Source organism: Indicator indicator, chromosome 11, assembly GCF_027791375.1.
Source record: "Indicator indicator isolate 239-I01 chromosome 11, UM_Iind_1.1, whole genome shotgun sequence".
NCBI classification, from domain to species: domain Eukaryota; kingdom Metazoa; phylum Chordata; class Aves; order Piciformes; family Indicatoridae; genus Indicator; species Indicator indicator.
In genome coordinates, this window is record NC_072020.1 from 3,067,777 (window position 1) to 3,081,992 (window position 14,216).

The window sequence follows — 14,216 nt, forward strand, 5'->3', positions numbered from 1 at the left end:
CAAACTAGTTAGGAGCAGCACAGTTCCCAGAAGCCCAGAGGAGTAGAAAGAAGTAGGTCTGAGAAGCTGTCGGGAACAGGGACATGTGACAAAGCAAGAAGACACAATCATCTCAAACACAGATAGAGAATCCTAGAATAGTTTTGATTGGAAGAGACCTTGAAGGTCATCAAGTCCAACCAAGCAACCCAACGCTGCCAGGTCACCACTAAACCATGTCCCTGCATATTGTTTAAATACCTTCAGGGATGGGGACTCCACCATTTCCCTGGACAGCCTGTTCCAAGGCTTGGCAAACCTTTTGGTGAAGCTTTTCCTGATGTCCAACCTAAACCTCCTGTCACACAGCCTGAGGCTGTTTCCTCTTGCATTATCACCTCTTACTTGAGAGAACAGGCTGACCCTTACCTCACTGTACCCTCCTGTCATGTATGTGTAGAGAGGGAGGTGGTCTTCCATGAGCCTCCTTTTCTCCAGGCTAAACAACCTCAGTTCCCTCAGCTGCACCTCATAAGGTTCCTCCTAGGGTTTGTGCTCTGAAATGATCCGTAGCATTTGAGATGCAGCTTCCTGATGAGCTTCCTGCAGAGCGGCAGAGGTGGATTCCATTCTTTATGCCAAGCTCTGGACAGCCAGAGCTGATGGACAGTTAGGAATAAGTCCCAACCCTTGATGCCATGCTGAGATTTACGTGGCAGGTGTCATGCCTTTGTGGAGCACTCCCTTTGAAATAGTTTGTGGGCTTTGATGTTCCTAATTAGGATGTTGGGTTTTATGTGCTGTCCAATTGAAGCTATGTAAGCAACATCACTGGATGCTCAATAGGATGAAAGAAGAAATTAAGTTCTCTGGAGCCTTTGAGGAGGCTTCACTCTGCCATGGCAAACTCCATTTCTGAGCTCCCCTGAATGAAGAGAAGGGGAGAATCGAAACCTCTCCCTTCACTTTGAGAGAGCCCTTCTTAAGCGATGAGGTCTTTTCAGCTGACCTGCTCAAACCTTAGCTATGGTTGAAAAGCCACATTGGTTCTTGAGGCTGTTTCCTGGACCTGAAAAGCACCTTTAAATACCAGTTATAGGTAGAGAAGCTGGATCCACCCTGATTCCAGTTGGTTCCGGTTGCTGGCTTTCTCCATCCTCCAGGAGACACTTTTGGTTGTTAAGGTAATTGTAGTGTTTTCTTTGCAGGGTGGTTCATTTCCTGCAAAGGAATCTGAAGAGAAGAGAGGCATTTGTTTGTTTTCTCTTATTCTGAGCCTTTTTGGAGCTGGCAAGCATCTCTGCTTGTGTGTCTTCAGCAGCATGCATAACCCCAGAGCTATGTATGCATCCTCCCCCCAGCACCAGGCAGAACTTTTATCTTTGGTGTGCATGACATATAGCTTGCTCCACGGAAAGACTCTCAGATATCCTTACCAGAGGAAGGAAATGGCTCCTGCCTCTGAATATTTACAGCTGAGTGAATAATTCCCTTTTTTTTCCCCCCCATTCCCCCCCCCCCCCCCCAGATTGCTTCTCTCAGGGCTTTTGGTTGCACTTAGCTAGGGTGGCATCGTTCCTGGTTTATGGTGATGTGAGCCATGAGTGTATACATTATTGTAATTGCTTTTCTGGCATTTATCATAGCAAACATGGATGTTTGCTTCTCCAAACACAAAGGTGTGAACATGGCCAACGAGCAACTGTGGAAGAAGGGATTCCAGAACTGCCACAAGCAGTTATGACCAGGTTTTGGTGACATTTTTTCTTTTTTTATTTTTTCTTTTTTTTTTTCTTTTTTTTTAAAGTCAGCCTCCAGAATTTAGGAGCCTCCATGCTTCTAGAAAGCAGACTTTGCCTGGCAACACTTCTTCAGAGAACACGGAGGCTACGTTCACAGCGCAGCTCCTGAACTCAAAGCCACCTTGCAGATTTTGCAGCTGGCATCCAGATTGCCTCTGGCAACCATTTTGGAGCCAGTGGGAGCCAGATGCCTACAAACCTGCCTGACCTTAGAGCAAACCAGGATCCTGTAAGGATGGATCCTGGTCATCTCCCCTGCTGGAGGCTGTCAGCACAAAGGCAGATGGAATGTCTGTGCTGTCAGGAAGTGTGTGTCTGGAGGTGCCCTGAGGTTACCTGCACCTGGTGTTTCTCTTGGGGCACAACAACAGCAGCATTGCAGAGCTGGCAGCAGGGATTTTGTGATGCCTGCACCATGCAGTTAGGGGGCTACCTGAACTCTGAGACCACCCTTGAGGGCTGCTCTCCTGTGTATCTAACACCTTGGGGCTGTTTTGGTGGTCCTAGCAGAAGTAGTTGCATGGCTGTTGAGGGGGGTACCTTTGTGCAAGGTCCTGCTGACTTCACTGTCAGTGAGTACTGCAACACTGGCAGCCTGTGTAGGGGTGCGGATGGAGCACTACATACACAGACCCTTATGGAAAAGAAACACTGACCTTAACCTTGGCCACAGGTCTTTTGTGACCTCCTGGCTACATGTGGTGCTTTTTTGTACCTTACTGACTCTTCTTGGCTCGGGTGGGAAGGTGCAGGATAGAATATCACGGCAGGGGATGTTATCCAGCTGCACTTTTGGTTCTGGAAAAACTTTCCTACAGGATTACGTGGTCTCGTTTGAGGAATGGAGTTCCTTTATCACAATTTGCATTCACAGAGCAGTGGAAAGAAAGGGCATGTGTGGGAGCTGCTCTGTGACAGCCTTTTCCTCCTTCTGCTTGGCTGCTGCTCAGATGTGGTGCCTTTGTGTGGATATGGTGACCACGAAAGGCAACGGGAAGCACCGAGCTCTGTGGGCCAACTTCTCAGTAAGCTCATCACCATGCACGTACCACCCTTTCATGTGTCTCTTCCAGCTGCTTAGAGCAGCCCAAGTGACCAGGGTGGTGAGACAAAATTCTAGAAAGAGAGGGAATAGTTGGATGTTAAAGGCAAGGTTGGTGGCTGTTGCGTTTGTGCATCTCTAACACTGAAGTGCTCCGAGAAAGAACCTGAGATGGCAAAAGTGGACATGCATCACTTTCAGAATGGTGGCTCCCCAGCACTCTGTGTGTGTGTCCTTCTCACCAAAGGCCTCCAAGGAGCAGCAAAGAAAATGCTGATGGCAATTTCAGCCATGCCAAAGCTGTCTCCAAGCTCCACGCCCCAACGCGAAGCGCAACCTTCCTCCTTGACCAGCTGAGCACGAAACGCTGCACCACTTCTGCTGGGCTTTAGCTGAAGTGAAGGCTTCCCAAGGAATGCACATTAGCTATTCCAGATGTACAGAGCTGCCTGTAATGTCGTTATGGCCCCTGCAAAATAGAACCACCCACACCGCTGCCAATTTCGTCTTGTGACTGCGATTATATCCCAAACAAGGACCGATGCGAGCCCAGCTCTGTATTTAATTCTTATATTGTAATACTGTGGTTAGAGGCAGGCAAACAGTCCTCCAGCCAGTGGTAACTGGAGCGAGTGGGACTCTCAGTTGGACTCCAGCAAAGGTTGAAATTGGTTAGTTGGTACATTAGGGTTAGAACTGGTTCAGGAGCTCGTAAACAATTAAGGAAGATGAAATGGCAGAGGCTGCTCATGCTGGGCTTCTGTGCTGGTTTCCCTCCCCACTCTCATTTCCCTTAGCCTGTGGCAAAGAGCATCTACAAAGCAGTTTGCTTTAAAGGTTTGCCACTGTAAAAGGATCTGTGGAGTTTTATTTTTGGTCAGCCAGTTTGTGCTGCTGTTGCTGGTGGTGTATTGTTTTGTTTTTAATGCGTTTTTTTTTTTTTCTTCTGTTTTTTTTTCTTTGTTTTTGAGGGGTTCTTGGCTATTTTCACTCTGCACCTGCTTATTTCTGCAAGCAGGACTTCTCAGTCATGAGCTTGAACGAGTTCCACATTTACCCTTGCAGCTTACCTCTGCAAACTGGAGGGGCACACACCAGTGACGACAGTGACAAAGCCTGTATGTGAAACACCTCATCTGTAGGCACAGGTGTTGATGCTTCAAAATCCTGCCCATCAGAGGCACAGAGCAGAGAGAGGAAACTCTTCTTTCCCACCTTCATTTTCTGTCCCTGCCCAAAGGAGCCGGAGAGCTTGCTCTGAAAATCAGCCCTGGCTACTTAGAGGAAACTCTCCTGGGATGCCTTCTTTCCCACCTTTTTCTGTCCCTGCCCAAAGGAGCTGGAGAGCTTGCTCTGAAAATCAGCCCTGGCTAGTTGGAGGAAACTCTCCTGGGATGCCTTCTGTCCCACCTTCACTTTCTGTCCCTGCCCAAAGGAGCTGCAGAGCTTGCTCTCAAAATCAGCCCTGGCTAGTTAGATTTCAGATGTCTCCCCTGCATTGTTAATTAGATCTCTCTTTTATTTTTTTCCCCACCCTAATTATGGTTTTAGGGCCTTTGAGGGTGCTGTTAACCTCCCTTTCAGGACAGTGCCTTGTCACTCTTTCTTGCAGATCATTTTGAACTCCATGCACAAGTACCAGCCAAGAGTCCACATCATTAAGAAGAAGGATCACACAGCTTCTTTGCTCAACCTGAAATCAGAAGAGTTCAGGACCTTTATCTTCCCAGAGACTGTTTTTACTGCTGTCACTGCCTACCAGAATCAGCTGGTGAGTATGGCTGCTAATTTCCATACATATAGCTGAATCCCACCCTGCTGCAAACTCCCTTCTCTCCAGAAAAACTGGGGAGGGAACTAGGAAAACAAAACTTTTTTTTCTTTTTTTCACTCTTCACCCCCTTCCCCACCCCCAAACTGGGAAACTTTCTGACTTACCTTTCCATGCTAATGTCTGATCTAATTCATATTCAGGACTAATTCATGGGACCTAAAGATGACACGAAAGCAGCTTTCATTTTTCCTTCTCTTTTGCCCATGCAATTCTGTTTGCATACTATCATTCAGTCCTTTTCTAATTATAGCTCATTAAGGAGCTGTGCTTATTTACAGCAACCTTTTCACACCACGAGCTGTGAGCTGAGAGAGATTCTGGTTTGCACATGATGATTGCAGGGGCTTAAAAAGTTGACTAATTAAGCTGTAAGGCTCAAATGTAAAGGGAAATCACTCTGAGATAGGCTTTTCAGAGGCTGCCCAGATTACATCCAGATGTTTGAATTTCAATTTGCATGCCAGCAAAATAATATATACAGAATGGAGGAGATCATAACAATGGATTGCTAATGAGTAATTTTAGGAAGTATATAAACAATTGGAAAGCAGAGGCACTGCATGACAGTGGAGAGGGCTTTAGGGTTTTAAGGCTTCAGTCAGTGGAGGTATGTCTTTGGCTTCAATGCAATTCAGAGTATGCTTTAAGGGCTTCAAGACTAGGGCAGCTCAAAACAAACCCAAAAAACCACTTCTCTAATTCCTCAAAAATTAGGGAAAACATAAGCAATATAGGCAGCATCAGAGTCAGTGTACCTGCTGCATTATATAAAGGAGTCTGTGGTTCTTAATATGAAGCAAGAAATTGTTTCTAAATCACAGAATGTGATAGTTTCTGATAGTGTCTAATTGCTGCAAATAAAATATAAAGGAGCCAAAGAAGTTCTGAAGATAAAAGTAGCAGCATTAAGTTGGTCCTTATGATGGACCTCACATCCTGCTTTAAGGCCTTCAGTCCTGGTGGGCAACAAGTTCTGCATGGGTCACAAAGTGCCCTTGTGGCCAAGAAGGCCAATAGGATCCTGGGGTGCGTTCAGAGGAGTGTGTCCAGCAGATCCAGGGAGGTTCTCCTCCCCCTCTGCTCTGCCCTGCTGAGACCTCACCTGGAATATTGCATCCAGTTCTGGGCTGCCCAGTTCAGGAGGGACAGGGATCTGCTGGAGAGAGTCCAAGGGAGGGCTCCAAGGATGCTGGAGGGACTGGAGCACTGCCTGGGGAGGAGAGGCTGAGAGCCCTGGGGGTGTGCAGTCTGGAGAGGAGAAGGCTGAGAGGGAATCTGATCAATGATTATAAATATCTGAGGGTGGGGGTCAAGAGGGAGGGGACAACCTCTGCTCACTTGCACCCTGGGACAGGACAAGGGGCAGCGGATATAAACTATAGCACAGGAGGTTTCACCTCAACATGAGGAGGAACTTCTTCACTGTGAGGCTTACAGAGCACTGGAACAGGTTCCTCAGGGGCGTTGTGGAGTCTCCTTCTCTGGAGCCTTTCCAGCCCTGTCTGGATGTGTTCCTGTGTGCCCTGTGCTGAATTCTCTGGTCCTGCTCTGGCACGGGGGTTGGACTGGATGATCTCTGGAGGTCCCTTCCAACCCCTGACATCCTGTGAGCCTCTGATCAGAATGTATTTGGTTTAAACTTTGAATTTGTATCTGAATGCTGCAGAAAATGCATCCAGCCCTTGGCAGTCTCAAGAACACAATGTTTGGACAGGCAGTTAGAGGTTTGGGGTTTTTTGTGTGTGTGTGTTTTTTGTTTTTTTTTTTTTTCCACAGAACTTTCTGTAGAAACCAGCTAAAACAGTAACAGGCACAAAACCAGCTAAGCCTGGAATTTATTTCTGTAGGATGGCTTTGTGTTTACTGATGCTATTTACACCAGAGAGGTTTCTAATGGAACCTTCCCAAAGCACATACATAGAGTTCTGGAAAATTTCTCAATGGAACATCTCTCTGGAACCCTTAGAGGTGGATGCTGTCATTTTATTTATGACTAATGAAAATGGAGCCTTTTTTTTTTTTTTTCTTCCCTTTTTGCCATTTCTCTCAGAACTGTTTTAAGAAAGGATTGATTACATTTCTGGAGGTTATTAGATAAAAGCTAAATACATTATACTTTCAACAAACTATCTCATAATTTAGGATTTAAAGGGCATGCATTTATTTAAACAGCCAAACCCACTGCCACAGAGTTGAATTGTAGGTCAGGTTTCATTAAAAAAAATGCTTTCTAGCAGATGTTCTCTGATTGTTGGTGAGACAGTCTCTCAGGAAAAATATGGCCATAAATGATTGTGAGTCTCATCTGGCTTCAGTGGATGCAGAAAGTTTCTCCTGTGATGTCATAGCCAATCTTTAATATCAGGAGAATGGAAGTTTGATTGGTGAAAATAGGCTCAGGAGATGAATGGACATCTTTATTATTCTGCAGAGCAGTTGGCTCAGTGTGTTGGTGATCTAAGTCAATGGAACTAGTTAGAGCTTGTCTTTTCTTCAAGGTGTTTTTCAGAATGCTGCCATAAAAACCTTCCCTGGGATGTGAGGCACGAACCCACTGCTCTTTGCCACATCACCGTGGCTCAAGGCTTATGGTGGTCTTAGGAGAAGAATCATAGAATTATAGAATCATCCAGGTCAGAAGGGACCTCCAAAGCTCATCCAGTCCAACCCCCCTACAGTCAGCAGGACATCCTCCACTAGATCAGGTTGCTCAGAGCCCTGTTGAGCCTCACCTTGAATATCTCCAGGGATGGGTTCTCGACCACCTCCCTGGACAACCTGTTCCAGTGTTCCACCACCCTCATAGTGAAGAACTTCTTCCTGATATCCAATCTAAATCTGCTCTTCTCATGTTTGAAGCCATTTCCCCTCATCCTGTCCCTGCAGGCCTTTGCAAACAGTCTCTCTCCATCCTTCTTGTAGCCTTCTTCAGCTACTGGAAGGCTGCTGTTAGGTCTCCCCAGAGCCTTCTCTTCTCCAGGCTGAACTCAGCTCCCTCAACCTGTCCTTTAGGAGAGGTGCTCCAACCCCCTGGTCATTTTCCTGCCCTCCTCTGGACCCTCTCCATCAAGTCTACATCCTTCCTATATGGAGGGCTCCAGCCCTGCACACATCACACCAGGTAAGGTCTCACCAGAGCAAATCAAAGTGTCAGAATCACCTCTCTGGCTCTGCTGGCAACACATCTTTTGATGCTGCCCAGGATGTGATTTGCCTTCTGTGCTGCAAGCTCACACTGCCTGCTCACGTCCAGTTTCTCATCCATCAGCACCCCCAAATCCTTTTCCACAGGGCTGCTTTCTAAATGAGAGAGTGGGACTGTAGAGAGGAGAATGAGACTGTAACTAGTTTGCAGAGCTGTTACCAGATCCTGTGACCATGCCAGTGTTCAGGATAGCTTCCACCAGTTGTGCCTGCATGAAGAGACAGCCTCAAACCCTCGGCCAGTGCTGAGGACCCATGATATTTGACCAGCCCATAGGATTGACTGGTGAGCTGCAGCACCTCCTACATAGTGCCTCAAAAACCTTCCCCAGAGATCTTAGCCCTGTGTGGACCCAAAACACCAGGCAGAGACAGCAGTGGCTCAGAGCTGCAGGGGGTGGGAGAAGAGTTGGTTGGGAGCTGCTGAGCTGCCTAATATCAGCTGCCTAGTATCAGATGATAGGATGAGAAGAAATGAAACTGGATATTGGAAGAAATTTCTTTACAGGAATAGTGGTCAGGCATTGGACTAGGTTGGCTCAAGAGGTGGTGGAGTTGCCATCTTTGGAGGTGTTCAAGAAATGTGTGGACATGGCACTTCAGGACATGGTTTAATGGCTGTGGTGGTCTTAGGTTGAAGTCTATGGTCTTAGAGGTCTTTTCCATGTGAAACACGTGTGTGTGTCTGTGTATATATATATGTATATAATTCTATATATAATTACTGCAGAGCAGTAATTAAATACCCAGGTTTTGTTTTTGTAAGACTGCCTCTCCCTCTCTGATTTTTTCCCTCTCAGAAGACCTCTTTCTGAGAATGAAAAATTTGGTTCAGTTGTCTGCTTTTTTGGTTTTACTGCTGGAGAATTATTTTTTATTTTTATAATTTTGAAGTACCTTTGCTGGATGAGAGCTTTTGATTGCTGGAGGATTTGGAAAAGATCCCTTTTCTTTCTCATTCTCGAGGGCCAGCTCTTAAAAACGAGGTTGTGGCCTCTTCAATCCAGGTTTTTCTTGAGGAAAGCCAGGCTGACATAGCTGCTCAGTATGAATCTGGACAGCCTGGCTTAATGGGTTGAGGCCAGTGGTATGAGCTTCAATAAAAGCCCACTGCCAAGTTCTACACTTGGGTCACACAACCCCATGCAGTGCTGGAAAGTTGTCCAGAGCAAAGGACCTGGGGGTGTTGGTTTTCAGCCAGCTGAATATGATCCAGCAGTGTGCTCAGGTAGCCAAGAAGGTCAACAGAATCCTGGCCTGTATCAGCAACAGTGTGGCCAGCAGGGAAGTGATTGTCCCCCTGTACTCAGCACTGATTTGAGGCCCTTCACTACAAAAAGACATTGAGGTGCTGCAGCATGCCCAAATAAGAGTTCCAGAGCACAAGGCTTAGGAGGAGTGGCTGAGGGAACTGGGGTTGTTTAGCCTGGAGGAAAGGAGTTTGAGGGGAGACTTTCTCACTCTCTATAACTACCTGCACGGAGGATGTAGTGAGATGGGGATTGGTCTCTTCTCACAAGCAACAGGATCTAGGACAAGAGGAAATGGCACCAGAGGAGGTTTAGGTTGGACATAGAATCATAGAATCAGTCAGGGTTGGAAGGGACCACAAGGATCATCTAGTTCCAACCCTCCTGCCATGGGCAGGGACACCTCACTCATTAGGAAAAATTTCTTCCCTGTGAAAGGGATGACAAGCCCTGGAACATTCTGCCCAGGGAAGTAAGTGGTGGAGTCTCCATTCCTGGAGGTATTTAAAAGTTGTGTAGATTTGGTATTTGAGAGTCATGATTTAGTGGTGACCTGGCAATGCTGAATTAATGGTTGGACTTGATGACCTTCAAGGTTTTCTTCCAGCCATAATGCTTCTGTGATTCTGAGAACCTGAGAGCCCTTGACTTCCATGGGCTTCAGCTAGAGCTGGTGACATTCACTGCCTTGCAGGACAAGTCTTCTGCTGGCCCTTGTCAAGCTCTAACCCTCACTTAGGTCTTATTTTCAATTCTTGGTAGAAGTATGGCTGGAAAATCTGAATATGATGGTGATGTCTCAGGTTTTAGTCACCAAACTGCATTTGGTTGGACAGCTAGGAAATTTCACAAGGGCAGCAGAGTATTTTTTGCTCCGAACAAAACCACAGTGAAAGCTACCATATATGCCTGAAAAGTTGCACTGCAAAGTTAAGAGGAGTCCTGATGCCTGTGATGCCTGGTAGGTCTGGCTGAGAACATTTGCATACACATTAAAAAAGAAAAAGGAAAGGGAAAAGGGAAAAAGAATAGGAAAAAAAGAAATAGAAAAAAAGGAAAAGGGAAAAGAAAAAAAAAGAAAATAAAAACAAAAAGGAAAGGGAAAAGGAAAAAAAAGGGGAAGGAAAAAGGAAAAAAATAGGAAAAAGGGAAAGGGAAAAAGAAAAAGACAAGGGAAGGGAAAAGGAAAGGGAAAAAGATAACGGAAAAGAGAAAGGACAAGGGGAAAGGGAAAAGGGAAAGGACAAGGGGAAAGCAAAGTTGGGCAGAACTGAAGCAGTGTCTCCAGTAGCAGCTCCTTGTTTGGGCTCATGTTAGTTGATGTGCAGCCCCAGCGAGGAGGCTCAGAGGTTAGCAGAGTGCTGTGCATCGCTGGTGGAAGGGATAACCTGATCCATGCTGTTAGAGGGTTTGGAAGCAGTCATGCTGGGCGTGGGTGTGTTCCTCCTGCTGGGGGTAACATGAAATGCTGAGCTGAGAGTACCCTTTGGTCCTTGCACTGCCACATCACAGTATCACAGTACATTAGAGGTTGGAAGGAACCTCCAGAGATCATCAGGTCCAACCCCCCTGCCAAAAGCAGGGTCACCCAGGGTAGTCCACACAAGAATGCATCCAGGTGGGTTTGGAAAGTCTCCAGAGAAGGAGACTCCACAACCCCCCTGGACAGCTTACTCCAGGGCTCTGTCACCCTCACTGGAAAGAAATTTCTCTTCATGTTGAGGTGAAATCTTCTATGTTCAAGCTTGAACCTGTTGTTCCTTGGCTTATTACTGTGCACCACTGAAAAGAGCCTGGCCCCCTCCACTTGATACACAACACTCAGCTATTGATAGACATTGATCAGATCCCCTCTCAGCCTTCTCTTCTCCAGACTAAACAGCCACAGGGTTCTCAGTCTCTCTTCATAACGGAGATGCTCAAGTCCCCTAAGCATCCTCGAGGCTCTGATTTTCAACTTTCTTTTTAACTTTTGTAAAGCTGAAAGTAAAAGAACATTACCCAAATATTGCTGTACACATACTGCTACCAAAAAAAACTATGTGTAGTTGAGATCATAGAACTGTCAGGGTTGGAAGGGACCTCAAGGATCATCCAGTTCCAACCCCCCTGCCATGGGCAGGGACACCTCACACTACAGCAGGTTGCTCACAGCCACGTCCAGCCTGGCTGCAAAAACCTCCAGGGATGAGGCTTCCACCACCTTCCTGGGCAACCTGTGCCAGTGCCTCACCACTCTCCTGGGGAAGAATTTCTTCCTAACATCCAATCTGAATCTACCCACTCTTAGATTTGTTCCATTCCCCCCAGTCCTATCACTAAAAAGTCCCTCCCCAGCTTTCTTGTAGCCCCCTTCAGACACTGGAAGGCCACAAGAAGGTCTCCTGGGAGCCTTCTCTTCTCCAGACTGCACAACCCCAACTCTCCCAGCCTGTCCTCATAGGAGAGGAGCTCCAGCCCTCTGCTCCTTGGGAGATGTCTCATGTAAGACCAATAACCATTCTGACAATGAACTGTATGCTCTTCCCCGTGTGGTACAGGCTGGTTTGCCTGCCCAGCCTCACAACATCTCCAGAGCGCACAGGAGGAGCGTGGATAAAATTAGCCAGGGGAGGCAGGAGGAGGGATTGGTTAACACTTTGTAGGCTGCAGTACCTCAACACTATGCTCATGTTGCTTTGCTCTTTTGTGTGTTTCCAGATAACCAAGTTGAAAATTGACAGCAACCCTTTTGCTAAAGGATTCCGGGACTCTTCCAGACTCACTGATATCGAGAGGTAATGGGGACTTTCTGTTTACTTTCCATGGAGATAAGATAAAGAGAAGAGAGAGTTTGTAGCAAAAGCATCCTTTCAACCCCTGAGAAGCTGGGCATTTTAATGTTATCTTCTTGCACATAGTAAGCCTCCTCCACCCTCCTTTAAAAACACTTACAAACTTTATGAAGAAAGAGCTGGTTTGAGTTTTGACATCTGGTGCAGCTGGGGGCTCATATATTCATCTTTCTGGAGGGTGGAGAGGGTCAGGTCTACAGCTTCAGAATGAAAAGCTTGTTTCTTATGGTGCCATGTAATCCTGTTGAGGGCTGTGAATTGGGGCAGTGGCCTTGTGGAAAAACATCTTTATAGCTCTCCCCTGCTCCACACAGTGGGGAAAGAGAAGAGGGGAGCTTCCCAAAATACACTTCAGCAGTCCCAGAGACTGAAGTCAGCAATTATTGCCATCAGGATGAATCCCATAACTCCCACTCTGATGACAAAGATGCTGTTTTTGTTTCACCAAAATTGTCCTGCAGGCTGCACCAAGGGAAAGCTTTATCTGGAAACTGTTGGGGTTTGTGTGTGTTGTGTGTACAGCTGCTGTAGGGACACAGAAGCATCAACATTCACAGCTGAGCAGGAAAGAAACTTCAATCTCCTGGCACGTCATTTGTATCATCTTGTGTCAAATAGTTTGGCAAATGAAGCAAATAAAGCTGCCTGCATCCTTTAGGCTGGAAGACAACTTGGTGGAGGTGGATAGGAGGAGAGGCTGGGAGCCCTTGGGCTTTTTAGTCTGGAGAAGAGAGGACTGAGAAGGGATTTAATAAATGTTTATAAATATCTGAGGGCTGGGGGTCAAGAGGGAGGGGACAGGCTCTGCTCAGTTGCACCCTGGGACAGGACAAAGGGCAATGGATAGAAACTCCAGCACAGGAGGTTCCACCTCAACATGAGGAGGAACTTCTTCACTGTGAGGGTCCCAGAGCACTGGAACAGGCTGCCCAGAGAGGTTGTGGAGTCTCCTGCTCTGGAGCCTTTCCAGCCCTGTCTGGATGTGTTCTTGTGTGACCTGTGCTGGATTCTCTGGTCCTGGATGATCTCTGGAGGTCCCTTCCAACCCCTAACATCCTGTGATCCAGCCCATCCAGAGTTTGCTGTGAGCACACAGTCAGGAAAGAAAGTTTGGAGAACCTAAAACTGCTCCCCCACACTCCCAGCTCCTAAGGAGGGATATCCAGATGTAGCTGTGAGTCACCTCTTGTGGGTGCATATAGGGGACAAAGTGTGTCCACACAGCTAGAGAAAGTCATGCCAGTATTTCAGAAGTACATCAGTCTAAGCAGCTCCATGCATGGGAAATAGTGATCTGTTTTATACCTTGTGTTAGTGGTTGGATGCTTAGTGATCCCTTGAGCAAATGGGTAAAAGAAGAGCAATTTGGGAAAAGCAAGCTTAGAGCCTGCAGTGCACACTGGCAAAGTTGATTGCAATTTGCTTCTTCAATGAAAGCCTTCATTGAAAATAGGGGGGAAAAAAAAAACAACCCACCCAAATCCCAACCAAAGCAGGTTTAATTAAAATACCATAGCCTGCCGTATTGACAGAGAACTGAGGTGAACAACATTGAAAGCTCAGATTTGGGGGCAATAAATAGCCAAGAAAGGACCTGCAAAAGAGATTTTCTTCCCATTTCAGTTCCCTTCTTTTGCAGGCGAGTGACATCTAATGACAGTTTTGCAAGGGCTGGGAGAGAGCCTGAATAGATAAGCAGAGAGAAAAACTTAGTTACTTCTCTGCAGATGAACCTGACTATCGTGGGGCTGGATAGGAAGGGAATTTTTTCCAGAGGACATCTTATTATAACAGCACATGGCAGGGAGTCAGAAATGCTGAGCATCAACTGCAGTGCCCTTCTGTTTATTGATAAGTGGAAGAACAGAGCCTGAGACAAGGCAGGCTAGCCCAGGCACGAACGTTGCCATGAAAGATAAGGCAGCCAAATGTGAAACCTACAGTAAAGACAAGGAAAAAAAGAATGTAAAAAGTATTGCAATGACACTAAACCTCCAAGTTTGGTGAGAGTCTTATTGTGAATTAAATTGGGAAGCTTAGCTCTGAGTAGGGAACAGCAGTATTAAAAACCCCCAAACCTGCTGCATGAGACATCAAAGGAATGAGACAGTAAATGAGGAGCTGGTAAGAGACTATTGGAGAACTTTTCAGCTTACCTGATATGGTCCAGAAATACCAAAGATTTGGTTCAATTCCAGCATTAAAACATTCAGGCAGAGGAGAATGTCATTCTCATCTGGTTCTATAGATTTCATCTTCGTGCCAGCAACA

At 46.4% G+C, this 14,216-nt stretch overlaps 1 protein-coding gene across 1 annotated transcript in view; it reads left to right on the forward strand.

Annotated features, from left to right (window-relative positions):
* TBX20 (T-box transcription factor 20) overlaps positions 1-14,216 on the forward strand; it is a 42,712-nt gene that overhangs the window by 11,149 nt on the left and 17,347 nt on the right. The window contains exons 5-6 of the mRNA XM_054385000.1: positions 4,436-4,594; positions 11,812-11,888. Of these exons, the coding sequence (XP_054240975.1) occupies positions 4,436-4,594; positions 11,812-11,888 (236 nt within the window). The remainder of the gene's footprint in view (positions 1-4,435; positions 4,595-11,811; positions 11,889-14,216) is intronic.